Source organism: Crocodylus siamensis, chromosome 11 (assembly GCF_052110815.1).
Source record: "Crocodylus siamensis isolate JL-2025a chromosome 11, ASM5211081v1, whole genome shotgun sequence".
Classification (NCBI taxonomy): Eukaryota; Metazoa; Chordata; order Crocodylia; family Crocodylidae; genus Crocodylus; species Crocodylus siamensis.
In genome coordinates this window covers 29207226-29226426 of record NC_143405.1, presented here as the reverse complement: position 1 = coordinate 29226426, position 19201 = coordinate 29207226, and the positions used below count along the sequence as shown (strand labels likewise).

At 44.7% G+C, this 19201-nt stretch overlaps 1 protein-coding gene across 6 annotated transcripts in view; it reads left to right on the top strand.

Moving 5' to 3' along the window:
* Positions 1 to 19201, top strand: part of NEK4 (NIMA related kinase 4) — a 51406-nt gene that overhangs the window by 2702 nt on the left and 29503 nt on the right. For all 6 annotated transcript variants that reach the window (XM_090022348.1, XM_090022347.1, XM_090022345.1 and 3 more), the window contains exons 2-6: positions 6701 to 6967; positions 8643 to 8840; positions 10949 to 11056; positions 12251 to 12405; positions 15899 to 16037. In XM_090022348.1, coding sequence (XP_089878474.1) covers positions 6701 to 6967; positions 8643 to 8840; positions 10949 to 11056; positions 12251 to 12405; positions 15899 to 16037 — 867 coding nt within the window. The remainder of the gene's footprint in view (positions 1 to 6700; positions 6968 to 8642; positions 8841 to 10948; positions 11057 to 12250; positions 12406 to 15898; positions 16038 to 19201) is intronic.

Here is a 19201-nt window from a genome sequence, read left to right as displayed (position 1 = left end):
GTGCTTTGGGCCTGCGACCATAATTATTTGCTACAACCACCAAAAAAACCTGATAGTCAAAGACATCATTTCTCCTTTTAGTGGAACCGATTTGATAGCCAGCCAATATATCGGTGCACCCTTAATGCCTATATCTTCCATAACCAGTGACTCAGCCTCTTCTTGAGCACTCTTCATCGAGTGATGAGTCATCAACTTCCTGAGGCAGTCTGTTCCACAGCTTCACTCTTCTAACAGTGAAGAAGTTTGCCCTGATAACCTACCTAAATCTGCTTTGGTGCAACTTCAAGACATTGGTCCATATCCTCCCCTCTGCAGTGAGAGAGAAAAGGTGCTGTCTTTATGGTAGCCCCTCAAGTATTTCATAGATTTCATAGACATCAGGGCTGGAAGGGACCTCGGGAGATCATCGAGTCCACCCCCTGCCCAAAGGGCAGGAAGTCAGCTGGGGTCATAGGATCCCAGCAAGATAAGCATCCAATTTACTCTTGAAGGTGTTCAATGTAGGCACTTGAACCACCTCCGCTGGCAGACTGTTCCAGACCTTGGGGGCTCGGACAGTAAAGAAATTCTTCCTTATGTCCAGCCTGAAATGGTCTTGCAGGAGTTCGTGACCGTTCGACCTCGTCATCCCATGGGGCGCTCTGGTGAACAGATGTTCCCCCAGATCCTGGTGGTCACCCCTGATAAACTTGTAGGTGGCCATCAGATCACCCCTGAGCCTGCGCTTTTCCAGGCTAAAAAGTCCCATGGCTCTCAGCCTGTCATCGTAAGATCTGTTTTCCTGACCTCTGATCATGCGTGTGGCTCTCCTCTGGACTCTCTCAAGCTTCTCCACATCCTTTTTGAATTGAGCCCAAAACTGGACGCAGTACTCCAGCTGCGGCCTCACCAAGGCCGAGTACAAGGGGAGAATGACGTCCCGGGATTTGCTTGAGAAGCATCTATGGATGCACGCCAGCATTTTGGTCGCTTTACTAGCCGCAGCATCGCATTGGAGGCTCATGTTCATCTTGTGGTCAATGATGACCCCCAAGTCTTTTTCTTCTGTAGTGCTAACCAATGTAGCACTGCCGAGCCTATAAGGGTGCTGCAGGTTTTTCCTCCCATGAAGACTCCTGTCATGTCCCCTCTTAAGTGCCTTTGCAAGCTGAACATGCTGAGCTCCTTCAGCCTCTTCTTGTATGATTTCCACCCTAGAGTTCTGAAGGAACTGGCCGAGGTCATTGCAAGTCCCCTAGCACAACTTTACGAGCACTCGTGGTGCTCTGGTGAGGTACCGGAGGACTGGAAGAGGGCCAACGTGGTCCCCATCTTCAAAAAAGGCAGGACGGAGGACCCGGGAAACTATAGGCCGGTTAGTCTCACCTTGATCCTAGGCAAGCTGTTTGAGGAAAATTATGCTGGCACACATCCAGGAGGGGCCACCAGGGGACTGCATGCTTAGGGGCAACCAACACGGGTTCATCAGTGGCAGGTCCTGTCAGACCAGCCTGGTGGCCTTTTACGATCAGATCACCAGATCATTAGATGCAGGGGTAGCAGTGGACATAGTCTTTCTGGACTTCCGGAAGGCTTTTGACACTGTCTCTCACCCTGTTCTCATTAAGGAACTGGGGGGCTGTGGTATAGACACCCACACAGTCAAATGGGTCACCGACTGGCTGGTGGGCCGCACCCAGAGGGTGGTAGTGGATGGGTCCTTCTCAACCTGGAGGGATGTGGGCAGTGGGGTTCTGCAGGGCTCAGTCCTCGGGCCTGCACTGTTCAACATCTTCATCAGTGATTTGGATGAGGGGGTAAAAAGCACCCTGTTCAAATTTGCTGATGACACTAAGATGTGGGGGGACGTGGGCACACTGGAAGGATGCAACAGGCTACAATCAGACCTAGACAGGTTACAAGGGTGGGCGGACGAGAATAGGATGGGTTTCAACACAGGTAAGTGCAGGGTGATGCACCTCGGGAGGAACAACCGGCACCATACCTACAGGTTGGGGAACTCCCCTCTTGTCAGCACAGAGGCGGAAAAGGATCTGGGGGTCATCATTGACTTCAAGATGAACATGGGCCGGCAGTGTGGAGAGGCAGTTAGGAAGGCCAACTGCACCTTGGCATGTATCCACAGATGCATCTCGAGCAGGTCCAAAGAGGTGATCCTCCCCCTCTATGCAGCACTGTTCAGGCCGCAGCTAGAGTATTGCGTCCAGTTTTGGGCGCCACACTTCAAGAGGGACATGGACAGCATGGAGAGGGTCCAGAGGAGGGCCACTCTTATGATCAGGGGACGACAGGGCAGGCCCTATGAGGAGAGGCTATGGGACCTGAACCTGTTCAGCCTCCAAAAGAAGGCTGAGGGGGGATCTTGTGGCCTGTTATAAACTAGTCAGGGGGGATCAGCAGGGATTGGGGGGAGTCTCTGTTCCCCCGAGCACCGCCAGGAGTGACCAGGAATAACGGTCACAAGCTGGCAGAGGGTAGGTTTAGGTTAGATATCCGGAAACGCTACTTCATGGTCAGGGGGGCTAGGGTCTGGAACCACCTTCCAAGAGAAGTGGTGCAGGCTCCTACCCTGGGAGTGTTTAAGAGGAGGTTAGATGAACATCTTGCTGGGGTCATTTGACCCCAGTATTCTTTCCTGCCATGGCAGGGGGTCGGACTAGATGATCTGCTCAGGTCCCTTCCGACCCTAGAAACTATGAAACTATGAGTTGCTTTCTAAGCCCTTTATCAACTTTGCCCCTGCCTCTCTGCTTTGTCTAACTTCTCCATGTCCTTTTTAAAATGGGGAGCCCAAAAACTGCACCCATTACTCTAGGTGAGACCTAACCAGTGCCAGGTACAGAGGCAATATTATCTCTTGGATCTTGCACCTAATGCTTCTATTAATGCATCCCAAAACTGCATTCGCCTTTTGTGCAACTGTATCATATTGCAAACTCATATTGAGTCTGTGATCTAACAAGACTCCCAGATCTTTCTCCGTGATGCTGCCATTCAGCCAGGTATAACCCATTTTATATTTGTGTTTTTAATCATTCTTCCTGAATAATCACCTTGAATTTGTCTGCAAGAACTTCATCTTGTTAGCTTCAGCCCAGCTTTTCAATCTGTCAGGTTCCTTCCAAATTGCAGTCTTGTCCTCCACCATTCTTGCAGTCCTTCCTAGTTTTGTGTCACTTGAAGACTTCCTCAAAAAGCTTTCTATGCCAGAATCCAAATCATGAACAAACAAATTGAACAGCACTGGGCTCTGGGCAGACCCCTGTGGGACTCCTCTCAAAACCTCCTGCCATTCTGACATGGATTTTTTAATAATTACCCCTTGCTTGCAGCTATTCAGCCTGTTGTCTGTCCATGTCATAGTAGTTTTACGTAATCTACATTTCTTCAATTGTTTATGAGAAGGTCATGCAAGACCTTATAAAAAAATCTTGCTGAAGTCCAGATACATTATATCCACAGCATTCCCTTCACTCACTCAAGTAGTTAGCTTGTCAGAGAAGGAGACGATATTTGTTTGACATGAATTGTTCTTTGTAAATCCATGCTGGGTTGCTTGTGATCATCTTTTTCTCCTCCAGATGCTTGCAAATGCCTTCCTTAGGATGTGTTTCAATAACATCCTGGGTACTGAGGATAAGGCTAACCAGTCTGTAGTTTCCTGGGTTCTCCTTTTGGCCTTTTTTAAAAAGGGGCGCTATGTTGGCCCTTTCCCAGTCCTGTGATAAACCTAGTTGAATGTAGTGTCAGACTTAAGTGATTTAGGTCAAACAGGGTTATGTAACTTCTGACTCAGATCCCTTCCTGATTCAAATTAAATCACAGTCCCCCAGCATTTTGCAACCCTGTGCTGGGCTGTGCTGTCTGCTCCAGAGAGCAGGGCTGGCTTTGCCCCTCTGCTTCACTGTTACAGCTACGGAGAGCGGCTCGTAATACCCCCTACCAGGCAAACTCCTGCTGGGTTCTGAGGCTGGGAAGTGAGTTAAATTTCCCTTCCCCTGAGTATGGAGCTGCCCTGCTTGCTTAGTGCTGGCTGCAGCTGTGGACTACAAAGCCCAGAGGTACATGGAAGCAGGAAGAGGAAGTTATAAGCAAGCCTGCAGAGTCCTGCTGCTGTGACTGTGGACTGCAAATCCCAGAGACCTCAGAGGCAGCAGGAAAAGGAAGCATACACAGCCTATGCTGGCCGTGCACCAGAGAAGTGTGCTCTAGCACCCCTAACTTCTGGCTTGAGCCACTGCAGACATGTGGATGTATTTCCCAAATCAAAAGTGAATGTCTATTCATTTGCTTATTGGTTCAATCTTTGCAGCTTAAACTGACCTGCAAAGACTGAATCAATTCAGCCTCATGCATTTTGACTGTCTGTACTTAACCTGGTAGTGAGGGGCACCAGCATGTTCTGTGGGTTGGGAGTGGGGGGCAGGGCATGGGCCTATCACTCCCCGCCCCCCCATCATACACCCTGCCCCCCAGTAGAGGGCCAGGCATCCTCTATTTTTATGCTAACCCTACCCTAGGGTGAAAATCATTAGGCTTTGATGATTTGACTTCATTCAGACCCATCAAAAGCTCTCTGACCATCTCTTTTGTTACCTCATCCCTCAGCATGCCTCCTCCTTTATCCAGATAATTCTTATCAAGCATCTGGTTGCAGCTTAATTTTTTTGTGAATACCAAGACAATTACTCAATGGCCACTTCCTGCCTTTGCATTTTCTCGTAAGAGTTCCCACTGGCTAGTTAACATTTGGACCCACAGCTTACTTTTCCTTTCTTTTCTGGCCACCATAACTTTTAGAACCTCTTCTTGTTGTCTGTAAGCTCATATTGTAAATGTCAGTATTCTTTTATGACTTCTATAGAATAAGTTTTTCATTGATAGAATCATCTATTTTATTGTTTTTTCCAGATTTTAATTAACAATTTTTTTTTTCCATTCTCCCTTTTTGTTCTTGGTAGTATACTTTTTCTTCCTAACCTGTTGGTATCAGAAGCTTTGCAGTCTTTTAATAGATTTGCCTTTTGCACTTAACTTTCATTAGCCTGCTTGATTGCAGAACTCTTTACCATGTCCATACTTTGTTTTGGGAAAGGAAAGTCTAGCCTGATAAGGTTTAGTGAGGATTTTGTGCAGTTATGAGTTCATAATATTTTCAGTGCTAGAAGTGTTTGTTTTTTTAAATGTTTGGAACTCCAAGTTGTGGTTTTAACCACCTTCTGCTGTTATGTACATCTGATCAGCCTTCTAGCATCTTGTAGTAAAATGCTGTTTTCTGGAGTTTGTTGAAGCATATGGCTTTTGTAAATAATTCAAGGTTTGTTTTTTTTCCAAACAGAATGAGATTAGCCACTTCTGGACTTTGATTTCCTATACTAGAATAAGCTTATTTACATAGTCTTTGTTGTGCATTTACAATTCCATTTATTGGAAGCAAGAAGTTGTTATAAGGAGTTAAGTCACCTTTTTGAGAAGAATGACTTTCAAAACTATGCAAAAGTATTTCAGTGTTAAGACTTGAGCATGGGTAACCAATGGCCAGTTGTTTTAAAAAAGGGAAACAGCACAATCTAAATATTTTCATGTTTTAATCAGTTATAAAATATAGCAGGGTAGGGTGCCTAGGGTTGGCAGTGTTACCCCTACCATGTCAGTCTTGCCCTACAAGCACACTTGTTCTCACCTGCCATGTCTTGTTGGTATGATGAATATAGGGGGCTGCCTTTGAGCATTAGGTTTGGACACAGTCTGGCTAGATCCTAACAACTCTTGTCTCTAGCCCCCTTGACATTGTTTCGCTGTGGACAGTTCCCAAGTCTCTCAGCCTTATGGGTCATATGCATGGCTCCAACCATTCCTCTACCATCCCCCAAGCCTTGCAGATGATACTGGCATTGTCCTGCCTAGGCCTTGTTATAATTCAGCTTCTTGTCAGCACTGAGCTCTCCGCTGCCTAGTCCTTGCACCCCTCAGCACCGGGCTCCCCACACTGCAGTGGCCCCCCCAGTGAGGCCTCCTTCTTCCCCAAATAGTCTCACTCAAACCTCCAGTGTTATCAGACAGCACACAAACAACAGCCAACCACCCTGAGTCCCTGGGCTGTAACATAACACAGAATTCACATCATGCTCTACCCCTTTAAAAGAGTAAAACTACCTCTCTGAGGCTTATTGCCTAGTACACAAGGATACCTTATGGGCTCCTGGTGTCCCCTTTGTTCTAAGGGTAGCATATCTGCCAGCTACCACATCTCTAGAAGCTTCTTCCCCTTCAGCTACTGATAGGGAAAGGACTGCCTGGTCCGAGCCCTGGGGTTTATGTGGGCCTAGGGCCCTGCCTCCTCTGGCCAACTGACCAGGTGCAGGTGCGGCCAATTCCTGCATTAACTGGTTGTCACAGCAACCTGCACCTGGGTTCTTATCTGGCTCTTTGTGCTCTCTCCCCGGGCAATCTCTGCTCTAAGAGGAGCAGGCACCTTAGTGCCCTGTGATAATAAACCTTAAAATTATATAAATACTTACTATGAAGTAGACTAATAGGATTTAGTAATATTTGATATAATAATGAACAGTTGTATATAAATTGTAATTTCCATATATAGTGATCTGTTTATGTATTTGGGTTTTTTTAGATTTTTAGAATTTGGCAGTAGTTTTACCTAATAGATTGGATTTTCATCTTTTATTTTTCTCCACAGTATGTCATCAAAAAGCTAAACCTTAAAAATGCCTCCAAGCGAGAGAGGAAAGCAGCAGAACAAGAGGCCCAGCTCTTGTCTCTCTTGAGGCACCCCAACATAGTCACCTACCGGGAGTCCTGGGAAGGAGAAGATGGTTTATTATATATTGTTATGGGCTTCTGTGAAGGAGGAGACCTCTATCATAAACTTAAAGAACAGAAGGGCAAACTTTTACCAGAGACTCGGGTGGTAGAGTGGTTTGTCCAGATTGCCATGGCACTGCAGGTAATTAAACCTCTTAATTTTAAAATACTGGTCTTTCTTTCTACAAAACCTTCAAAATTTCAATTTTATCTATATAATTGCAAATTGTGGTTTTGCTAGTGTTGGCATCTAGATAAAACAGTCTATTAGAAATGTTGACCAATTATAGTTATTACCAAACTCATGAAGCATTGCTCCAGCCCTTATATCTATGAAAAGTAGCTGCTTTAGCCTGAGATGGTCAAGCTGTAGCATGCATGCATGCCGTAGGTGGCATTGGAAGCTGCTCTGTGTCATGAAAGCAGGTACAGGAGCACTCTGAGGAGCAGAGCAGCGGGAGGATGCTGCTGAGAGGAAGTGTGTGTTTTGGGGGGGGAGGGGGTGTCACAGACAAGTTGACCCTTTTTCTGGCCCTGCAGTCACTTCCAAATTTAGGGCTTTGGATCCTTACTTGCTATATAAAATTGTGGCAGCTGAGACCTGGAAAGGGTTAACCTGGCTTTTGGTCCTGGTACCTCTCCACATCATTGTCCTTCATCCAGTCTATTCCATGTGGCCATACACTTAAGACCCTTTGCCTCCATTCTGGGGCTAACTCTGTATCAGGTAAACATCTGGGGGGCAGAGATCAGGCTTGGGAAAAGGGTGGGGCTTAACTTGTGACATGCCTGCCCCCACTGCTTTAGTCTGTATACTGTACTTGCGTCTCTTTAGCATGACAATCTTTATACTGTTGATAAATTTCAGCTGGAGTCATAGCGCACTAATTTACTTTGTCACTGCCTTTGAAATGACATTGTGGAGTACAATTAATTGTTGTAACTGTTATGATAGCCTATATTAAAAAACAGAGTTCTAAATTAGTCACATAAGCAAGCCATTGTCTAGTTAAAGAGTCCTGATTTCTGATATTTATAATCCTCTGTTTCCAAGGGCTTGCTGCTGAATTATAGAATCTTCTTCCATCTTGAAACTTAATTTAACGTAAACCAAAAATGTTGGTACTAAAAAGCTGTCTGCTTTCAGAAGCATTTATTGCTTCTATATTTAAATTTATTTTTAAAGTGAAGTTTTCTGACCATTAACCCATTATTTCTCCTGAAAACTATTTTCATCTTATATTTTAAGAACATGAAAGGAATTTAAATTATACAAATATTAGTATAATAAAGATTTAATTTAAAGATGAAATATAAGAAATTGGAGTGAAAAGCATTAATGTAACCAAAATGCCCTGTTATACAGAAATCTGTACTAGGAGCTAATTTTGCTTATTGTAAGCCTGATTCCATAGATTCTACTTGTAAGGTTGGTAGAAATTCCCCACTCCGCCCCACATCATCAGCAAAAAGGAATGTAGATTGAGGTAGGACTGCAGGATTGGATTTAAATGAATTGTAGTGGAAAGTAAATAACAGGTTGAGCTTTCATTTTGTATTTCTTGTTTCTATTGGGTACTTAGAGTATAAAACCTCAAATGGGCAGATCATATTAAAGCAAAAATAAATAATATGTATAGGCTTATATTATCTGTACTAACTTACTAATGGGGGCTGTAATTCATGTCTTGTTTAGTAATACATTGTTTGTTGTATTTGTATGCTTTTGTCTACCTTGCATGGTTTTATTTCAGTGGAAAAGAACAAATTGATTGTTGGTTAACTTGCAACTTGGCTGTAAATATTTTATTTTTCAGTATTTACACGAAAAACACATTCTACACCGAGATCTCAAAACGCAAAATGTTTTCCTGACACGAACAAATATAATCAAAGTGGGAGATCTGGGAATAGCCAGAGTGTTAGAAAATCAGTACGATATGGCCAGTACTCTTATTGGTACACCTTACTATATGAGTCCTGAACTGTTCTCTAGCAAACCTTACAACTACAAGGTAGAGTATGTTATCAGTAGCATGTCAGCTGACTTCATGTAACCTTTCAAAACTAACTAGAAAAAAATAGACGAGTTGTTGTGTTTACCTATTTGTCAGAATTGTATGATGTCTTGTGTTTTTAGGAAGAGGTGTTTTTGAGGAGAAAGCTGATGTATTTTGCTGCTGCCAGGTTTTTTTTTTAGTATTATCTACAGGAAAAATAATACGTTGGAAAAAAATAAGATAATGTAAGAAACAAACTATTCTGCAGTGCATGAGTTGCTGTTATGACCAGGATTTATCAATAGACTGGCAAGTAAAAAGGAAAAATAATTTCTTAAGTCTGTATTAGGCTACTGCAGTATAAAACAAACTTAAATTTTCTTGTTGGTTACATTCTTATCGCTACAATTGCTAAAATATAAATAATAAGAGATTACAGTTTTGTTTTGTTTTTTAAACTGAAGTTAAGTGTTTACAGTTACTGGAACAAATAAGTAAAGAATGGTCAGTGGTTTGGTATTCTTATTATTTTTAAAGTCTTTCTAAGTGTGAAATAAATTACTGGATAGCAAAAAAAAAAAAAAATTGCTCTTGTAGAGTAATTCAGTTTCAGCTGCAGAACCAAATGTACCGTAAACACAAGGCTCTATTGTGAGCTTGAGCTAATAGAAAGTCTTCAGTTAGTATACTGAAATAAAGAAAGATCCATCTTTCTCCAAGCTGCAGGTGATCATCAGACTAGAATGTATGTACATGCAGAAACTCAGATTCTGAATCATAATTTGTATGGATGGACTCTATTGTTACAAACCTACTCTGAAGTTTATAGAGCTCCACCTGGCAGAATGACCTGTGCAGGATTGAGATTTAAAGCATGATAATAACTTTGCTTAATTGCAGTCCATTTTATTCAATGATAGTTTGTTTGTTTTCATTGAGATTTAATTGCTTGAGAGAGAGTTGCAGAAAATCTGAAAGTTAATAGAAATCAAATTTCAGGGTTGGGTCTGTGAAGAAATCCCCTCCCCCTCACTCTGACCTTCCCTTGAGTCAGCCTAGGTGACCCCTCTCCCTTCCTGCTCCTCTTGGATCAGGCTAGTCAATCAGGTGACCTGGCTAGATACAGTTCTTAGGGGGATGGGAGGAGTTTTCGATACAGTTCCTAGGGGGAGTGCAAGGAGTTTTCTCTTCCTTCCGGTGGGCACCTGGAAACTACAAGCACGTACCCCAAGCAGTGGCCTAGTGATTTCTGTAAATAGAAACCTGGAAACCTGTCAGGAGTTAGGTGTTATGTATAGGCAAGTTGTATCTTAAAAGGGTCGCTGTATCCAGTCTCTGTAAAGACTCAAGTTGCTTTTGTTTGCTCAAAGTGTATTCTGACTTCCCTGTGCAATTACCCCTGCCCCCCACCCTCCCCACTCAGTAAAGGTATCAGGTTACATCCTACATTGTTGGGCACTGAGAAAAGAAGAGGCCTTCCACCCCCTGCCTACCCAGCAAAATTTGTTTTCTTTTTATTTTCCCTCAGTTCTTCCTGATGCTATCTTGGGTGCTTCTTTCAGCCCAAAGCATCCCATAAATATTACTGTGGGCAAAGTACCCCCTAGGTTCTCAGGGTCTGTGTGCCCCAGGCTGCACAGGGCATAGCTAGAGGTCAGTGGTGGCAGCATTACCCCTAGGCTTGCAGGGGTTCTCCATGAAGTGAGACAACCAGCTATAAGCTCCCCAAGGGAGACCTTCGAAGCAAGGTTTTGGGCCTGGCATAGTGAGGCGGGTGTCTCTGCATAGTAGCACCCCTTATTGTGCCACCACATAGTCAGGATAATTCTCTTTTAAATGATTGGCAGCTCAGAATCATACCAACTTGCTTTTAGACTCTGTAGAAAACTTCTCCTTAGCTTTTAGAGAAAATGTAGCATATATTCAGGATGAACCAGTTGAGCCAAGCAAAGTTATGTGATTTGGGGCCAAAAGCTGTCATAATGGATTTTGCTGCATTCTTAATTATGGCAACTGTCATCTCAGCATGATGCTAGCATATCCTTATGAAGAGGATAGTAAAATAAACTTTCCATATTCCATATAATATTCTTACACTTATTTTTCTGGTTTTCCTTTCACAGTCTGATGTTTGGGCTTTAGGATGTTGTGTTTATGAAATGGCCACACTGAAACATGCCTTCAATGCTAAAGACATGAACTCTCTCGTTTATCAAATTATTGAAGGAAAGGTAAAAGTTGATTTTAAGCTGTCTGGTGAAAATATTTTGGAAAAAATACTACGATTACATTCTTAACTGTAGAACTATAGATTCAAAACTTGTAATCTATTGTTATATCTGGAATTTGAGATAATTAATTTTAGTCAAAAATGAATTTCATCTCCTTTTTGGATCATGAGGTGTAAACAAAAACCAAATATTGTCATGTTCATTCTACTATCGTATGTAGTACACTTATCTACTGATGAAGTGGTAGATACAGAAAACATACTTTAGTTTGAGGGTATCATCAGAGTTTCTTTATTTTCACCTTCGTGGGAAATGGGTCATTTCAATTCCTACAGATTGGAGGAAATTAGAGGTGGGGAGGCAAGGGGTAGGGCACAAGCACAGGGGGGAAAGTGGCAGACAGGGAGGGCAAGTGGCAGGGATTTGGCTCCTCAACCCTACCGCTGCTTTCTCTGCCACAGCAATGAGAAGATCAATTTAAGATGACCCCCAACAATTAGATTCTATACATGGACAATTTATATATTGTTGGGGGTCATCTTAAATTGATCTTCCCTGTGATCCCTGTATACAATCTAATTATATTGTCCATGTATAGAATCTAATTATTTAGGAGGTTATCTTAACTTTGAAGCAATCTTGGATTTGGGTAAATATGGTAAATCTTGATGTTCAACCATGACAAATTGTGTGTTTGGGGGCGGAGAAGGGGAAATGAAGGCCCCTGTGACAAAATTCTAGTTGGCAAATCTTAGAAAGCATAGTTGAACAGCTTTGAATATCTTTCTTGAAATGTGATGAATACATATTAACATAGAACTTTCTTCATATGTATATGCAATATTAATGTTTTGTTCATGGCTTCTAAGAAAAATTTATAAGGAATCTTGTGCAAAATCTTTAGGTGTTCTTGGTTCCATTAAGGAAGATACTTAAGCTATCTATAAGCTTGCAAGCAGTGTCATTGATCTTGGTAGGACTACTCCCTGTGCTTAGAACCTAGCCAAATCAGTTCCATAGTGATTTAAATAGTGCAATACTTGCTCCTCTAGACAAATCTATTCCATGTTTTTGTTTGCTGAATGTTGGTGGCATGATCTGAATGTCTAAAGCATTCATCAGATTCCATATTGAGAGGATAGCAGTCCATTTATTACTATCATACCACAGTTATCCTTTCATTATTTTTTATAGTTGCCACCAATGCCAAAGGATTATAGCCCACAACTAGTAGAGCTGATACGAACTATGCTTAGCAAAAAGCCTGAGGAAAGACCCAGCGTGAAGACCATACTAAGGCAACCTTATATCAAACATCAAATCACTTTGTTTTTGGAAGCCACAAAAGTGTAAGATGTTTTCTAATTGTTTATAAAAGAAAATACAATTGATGTTTCTTCTATTACACAACAAAAAGCCATAATATTTGTTAAAACAAACACAGCCATTGTTTGTCTTAAAGTAATGATGTGATGATTCTTTGGTTCCTGTCAATCAGTAACTTTAGAAGGTTAAAATTTGTGAAGAAGATAATATCAGAACTAGGAGTCTGAGTCTGCAGTGACTTGCTCAAGATTAATTTCTTTGATCCTCAATTTTCCCCATCAGTAAAATGGTTATAAAACTCAACTGGGAGATTGCCAAGGTTAAATTCATTAAGCCTTGCCATCTTCAAAAGATAAGGAAAAAGATTTTATTTGTGGATGTAAAGAATTCTAAAGTGATAAATGTCCTGCAGACTGTTCCTTGATTAACAGTTTTTTATTTAGAAAATAGAAGGTCAACTTTTTATTGTTGAAACCTAGAGAATGCCACTGGCACTGTACCTCTGTAACTGATAAAGTAACACTAGCAAATTGCCCATCATTGGGGGGGGGGGCAGGCGGGGACAGAGTGCCAACACTCTGCCTCCAGCCCCGTGTGCCTCCCCCAGCCCCTGCTGCTCCACCCCATGCCTCTGCCAGCTGCCAAGTACAGTGGGGAAGGGAGCTTGCACAGCCGCTGACACCAAGTGGCACATGTGTCCCCACTCCTCTCTCTTTCTCCCAACTGCTGCCTCCCCCTTTGCCAGCTGTTGGTGGTGGTAGTGGCAGCAGCAGCAGTGGGGAGGGAGGTGCAGCGGGAGGTGGTGCCACTGGAACTCCCCTTCCCCTCCCCCTCCCTGCAAGCTGTTGTTGGGGGGAGGAGGAGAGGCAGCATGGCGGCTCCCTTGCTCGCTTACCCGGCCCCTCTGTCCATAATGCACTGGGCCTTCACCGCTAATCGATGCGTGTACACTTGGCCTGGAGCACTGTGGCTGGACAGATTGACAAACAGACTAAGGCTTTCATTATATTAGAATAGAAGCTGTGATGTAGAAGACCTGGATTGGGGAATAGTCATGAGGTCATCACTGGAAAAGTTGAAATCTCTTGTAACTATGAAGTGCAAAAATCTAGAACTCTTGGTTCAGAGATGATACCTTTTATTAGAACAACTGAGAAATTGCAAAAAAAAAATCTATTTTTCTACAAGCTTTTAGGCTCACATGCCCTTCATCAGGCTTGGGGAAGGTAAAAGATGGTAAAAAGTCCTCATATGTACGAAATAAACTTCATTTTTGTACAGAGGAAGCAGAAGCTGGATATCTGTTCCTCTGGATCCATGGGAGTGTCTTTTGTAGCACGCTCTTTATTATGCAGATCAAGCAGAATTCCTTGCCTGTTGGTGTCAGATGGCAGGCAGGGAGGTATAGAAATTTTTCTTGTTGTTCAGTAGTGAAATTTTATAATCCAAAATCAGCTAAAATTCAGCATCTTCCAGTGTATTTGGTAGCCGTGTCAGTCTGAGACAAAAGGAAATGCAAAAATCCAGAACTCTTGGTCTAATAAAAGGTATCATCTCTGAACCAACTGAGAAATTGCAAAAATGTTATATTTTTCTGCATGACTACTACATACATCCTTGTAACAGTGATGTACTAGGGGTGTGGGGTGGAGAGAAGACAGATGTATTGGCAGTACCCTTCTACTGAGTCTAAGATCTGTTTCTGAAGGGCTTGTCTGCTCATCTTTTTCACGTGGAGGAGGAGCATTGTGTGTATATAAGGAGGAATGAGAGAATAGCTTTCAGACTGGAACATATAAAAATCTTGCACAGGCTGATGCCAGGCAGTGAAAGAAAGTGGAAAAGCTTTAATTGGGAGGGAAGATTCTGAACATAAAGAAACGTTTCCCCAATTATTGCATTTGCCCAGTTCAAATATCTGTGCCTTTAAAAAGAAAAGAATCCCCCACTACTTTTCCCCTGTTGAATCTTTTAGAATGAACAAATAAGGTCAGAGAATAAGGAGATCATAAATCTAAAGGTAATAGCAAAAAATGAAATGGTTCACTGAAATTTGAAAAAATTATAAATCATCTGATTGATGCATTATCTGTACAAATTCCAATTTGCATAGCAAACCTGTGATCAAGATTAGCTGTAAAGTGAGATTTCATAGATTTCATAGACATCAGGGCTGGAAGGGACCTCGGGAGATCATCAAGTCCAGCCCCCTGCCCAAAGGGCAGGAAGTCAGCTGGGGTCATAGGATCCCAGCAAGATAAACATCCAATTTACTCTTGAAGGTGTTCAATGTAGGTGCTTGAACCACCTCCGCTGGCAGACTGTTCCAGACCTTGGGGGCTCGGACAGTAAAGAAATTCTTCCGTATGTCCAGCCTGAAACGGTCTTGCAGGAGTTTATGACCGTTTGATTTAGTCATCCCTTGGGGCGCTCTGGTGAACAAACGTTCCCCCAGATCCTGGTGGTCACCCCTGATAAACTTATAGGTGGCCATCAGATCACCCCTGAGCCTACGCTTTTCCAGGCTAAAGAGTCCCGTGGCTCTCAGCCTGTCATCGTAAGATCTGTTTTCCTGACCTCTGATCATGCGCGTGGCTCTCCTCTGGACTCTCTCAAGCTTTTCCACATCCTTTTTGAATTGTGGAGCCCAAAACTGGACGCAGTACTCCAGCTGTGGCCTCACCAAGGCCGAGCACAAGGGGAGAATGATGTCCTGGGATTTGCTCGAGAAGCATCTATGGATGCAAGCAAGCGTTTTGGTTGCTTTACTAGCCGCAGCATCGCATTGCAGGCTCATGTTCATCTTGTGGTCAATGATGACCCCCAAGTCTCTTTTTCTTATGTAGTGCTATCCAATGTAGCACTGCCGAGCCTATAAGGGTGCTGCAGGTTTTTCTTCCCAAGGTGGAGAACCTTGCATTTTTCGGTGTTAAACACCATCAGGTTCTCATCCGCCCATTTGCTGAGCTTGTCCAGGTCAGTCTGGATCACCCACCTGTCTTCTGGTGTGGATCCTTTGCCCCAAAGTTTGGTGTCATTGGCGAACTTGGCCAGTCCTCCTGACTCCGATGTCTACATCATTAATGAAGATGTTGAACGGTATGGGTCCCAGGACAGAGCCTTGAGGGACCCCACTGGTCACAGGGAGATGAAGAGAGCAACCAATAAATACCAATAAAAGAACAGATAATCAAATATAAATGAAGATATAACAGTGCAGAGCTCATTTAATCATCATTTGAAATTGCCAAAGACAAATTCCTTTTTACATTTTGTACCTGGCTGTGGACAAAATAGTTATGAAATCAGAATGGTAGCATTTAACTTCATGGTGCATATTTGAAAATAACAAACTAGACACAAAACTGGAAAATAATGCTAGTGAAAAATATTTTGAATTTTTATAAAGATATTATAAATTTATAATATTTTATTATAATTTTGGTTTTGAAACTGGATGCAGCTATTTAATGAGGGAATCTAAACCCAATCTTCTTTTTGCCATTTTCTTTAAAGAAAAGCAGCCAAAACTCATAGGAAGATCGCCGATCCTAAACCCAAAAGTCCTGCTGTGGTTTTGTTGAAGATGGAATATAGTAAGGGTAATAGTGTACCACAGAGACATTCCTCTGAGCAAGCCAGGAAATACAAAGCTGTAAGTTACTTCTTTTGTAATTGATTCAACTTTGTTTGTTTGTTTGTTTTTAAGAGCGTTTTTTAAATATTCAGTTTCATGATATAAAATATTTTATGAAAAACACTTTGGCTGTGTCCAGACAAGTGAACATGTGCCATATTTGCAGTGTGGACTCTAAATTTGATACCAGGAAATCCCAGCATCAAGAAAATAAACACTGGCAAAAAAGGAAAAAAAAAAAAAGCTGAGGGCATGCTCCTGGAGCTTGCCCTGGACCAACCAGAGGCTGGGTCCTCCAGAAAGATGCTCTGGCACTTGGCCAGAGCATCTCTGTGTTTTCCCCCTTCCCTAGCTGCTCCAGCACACTGCTTCAGCCAGCTGGGGCAAACAGGAGTGGGGCAAGGCTGCAGCAGTCAGTCAGACCCAGGTGCTGTCCCCAGCAAGTAAGGCAGTGGGTGTGGTGGGACTGTTTCATGGGAGGGTGAGGAGGAAGGGACTGCTCAGGAGGGATGGGTCCCCCTGCACAGTGCACAGCCCTCCTCTCCCCCGCCCCCACAGCAGCAGCCATCAGGGTGCTCAGGGCCCACTACTGGCAGAGCCCTCCAGTGGTGCAGTACAGCCCTGGCCACCTGAAACCTGGCGTTGCCTGGCCACATGGCATAGGCCTGGCGTGGGCTGGCTAGGGGCATGCGCCTTTGGGTATGACTGGGCTGTCCTTGATGTCACCTGGGGTCCTGGCACCATGTGCAAGAGCTGTGCATCAGGGTGGGCTGGGTCCTGCTTCCGTGGAGCTGGCCTGACCTGATGGGTTATGGGATACTTGGAGAAAAGACCTGGCCCTGCCTGGCACACGGCTCTTGCATACAGTTCTGGGACCCCAGGTGACGGCAAGAGCAGCCTGGTCCTCCCTGAAGGTGTAGGCTCCCCAGCTGGCTCACACTGGGCCAGGCCTACACCATATGGCATAGGCAGTGCCAGGTCCCAGGCAGCTAGGGCCATACTTTGCTGCAAGGGGGGCTCTGCCAGTAGTGAGCCCTGAGCACTCTGACGGCTGCTGATCCACTCCCCTGAGCAATTCTCCCCACCCCCTTAAGCCCCATACCCCCCCACAAACCCTATACTCACCCATAAAACTTACACCTACCTCCCAAACTCCTTCCCTTTCCCTGCCCCCCCCTCCATGCCCCCCTGGACAAATCTCACACCCTGCAAGCCCAGCTGGCTAAACAGGATGGGATTCGCTGGGAAGAGCTGTGGCTGTCGGGGCAACTGCAACACTGCAGTCCTGCCCTGTCTCAGTACTGGTGTTGGCACATGTGGCCCCAGCCTGGTGGGGGGCTGCTGGTCCTGAGGCCCGTGTCTCCCCCAGATCATCAGGTGGGGGGCTCCATTATTGGACCTGCCTTTGGCTTGGCTTCAGTGCCTGTGGTCTCAGGGGGTAGGTGCTGGCCAGCAGGGTGAGGGGCTTCCTTCATGGGTGTCTCAGCAGCCAGCGGGGGGGCTCAGGATTGAGAGAGTGGTTGGGGGTAAAAAGGTAAGAAAGGTTTATTGACATAACAAACACACAACTACGTATTATATAACAGGACAACAATGATAGACGATAACAATTTGTGTTGGCAGCTTAATACCAGGGTCCTTCCCAGCACCCCTCAATCAGTCATTGGGCTCCTCGAGATCTACGGGCCTGCTGAATCTAGGTCAACAGCTTATTTCTAAATTAGTAGCTTCTCTTACAATGCTGCATCTTCCTTCTGATAATATCCGGATGTGCTAGCCAATTTATAACTTCTGAGCTAAGCTGTGGACTTATAGTCATTCACTACGAACTTTCCTTATGACTAATCAATAGCAGTACAAGCCTTTGCATTTTTCTGATAAGGTTAATTTTAACTGTGTTACTACTTTCAAGGCCTCACTAATCTGACAAGGCCTCACTGATCTTTTACTTTAATTAAACTCTTAGCGGCCACATGCAGCTCCATACATAAACAAACAATAAGAAACGCCTGGTCTAATCCGCACAGAGTGTTTAGCAAGCACCTTACACACAATTTTCAGCTGTCACACATGGGCTCCTGCTCAAGACTGTTTAGCAGCCCCAAAACCTCCTCTACTGGGATTACCCATTTTATCTTTCCTGGGGATGGGGTGTCAGGTGCAGCTAGGGAGGCCCCTAGAAGCTGGGTTGCTCTTTCCCGCATGTGGTAGTCTTGGGAGGGGGGTGGTCCTCCAATTCAGAGGGCTCCAGCTGTGTCTGGGCCTTCCTTTTGGCTTTGTGCCTGGAGGAGGGACCTGCACCCACTCAGTCATGGGGTGGTCCTCAGGTGGACAGACTCTGGTAGGAGAAGGTGAGGGTTGGGGGGCAGTTACAGCAGGGGCATGGCTAGGGGCTGGTGTGGCCTGCTCCCTCTCTCTGCTTGGCTGCTGCCTCCTCCTTGGGACTCCACCAAACTTGGTTAGGGTGCAAGGTCCCCATAGCTCACGGGGGGGCTGGGGTGCACAGGGGGCCTGAGGGGAGAGGGGTGCCAGTGGTAGGGGCACCCCTTTTGCAGTGGGACCCTCCATTGTCTTCCCTGCCTGGCCCATCGGGCACTCATGACACAAGTGCCTCGGGGCACAGCACCAGAAGCACCACATGTCTCCCAGCGTATAGAAGACCCTCACCAGGGCCCCTTAAAAGGAATCGCAAGGCATCCCTTGGCCTTGAGTTACACAGCTGAATCATGACCTGGCAGCGGAATGAGCGCATATGGCAGAGGCCAGGGTCTTGGCACCTCAGTGAGAGGGCCACCACCCGAGAGAGAACCCACCCCAAGGTTTAGAGCTGGCGGAGCAGGGCCCAATTAGGGATATAGGGTAGAATGGAGCTGAGGACCACCCAGGTCCCCAGCTCTTCAAGGGGCTTGATGGGAATGTACTAGCCCTCCACCATGAGCCCCCTCTCCTCAGTCTTTTGTGTGGTGGCCTCCAAAGCGAGGAAAAAACCCTCTTGCCATGAAAGTGGGAGGCTGCTACAATCTTGAGGGGCCCCTACCATCCAAGCCAGGGCCTGTACCCAGGTCTCAGTGTAGGTTCTCCTGCTCGGGTAGTTGGAACTTCACCCTGTGCCTATGGGTGAGTGCCAGTAAGGGGACCCTGCCACCCAAGCTGGGTCAGCAGTGGAGGATCCAGGCCCCATG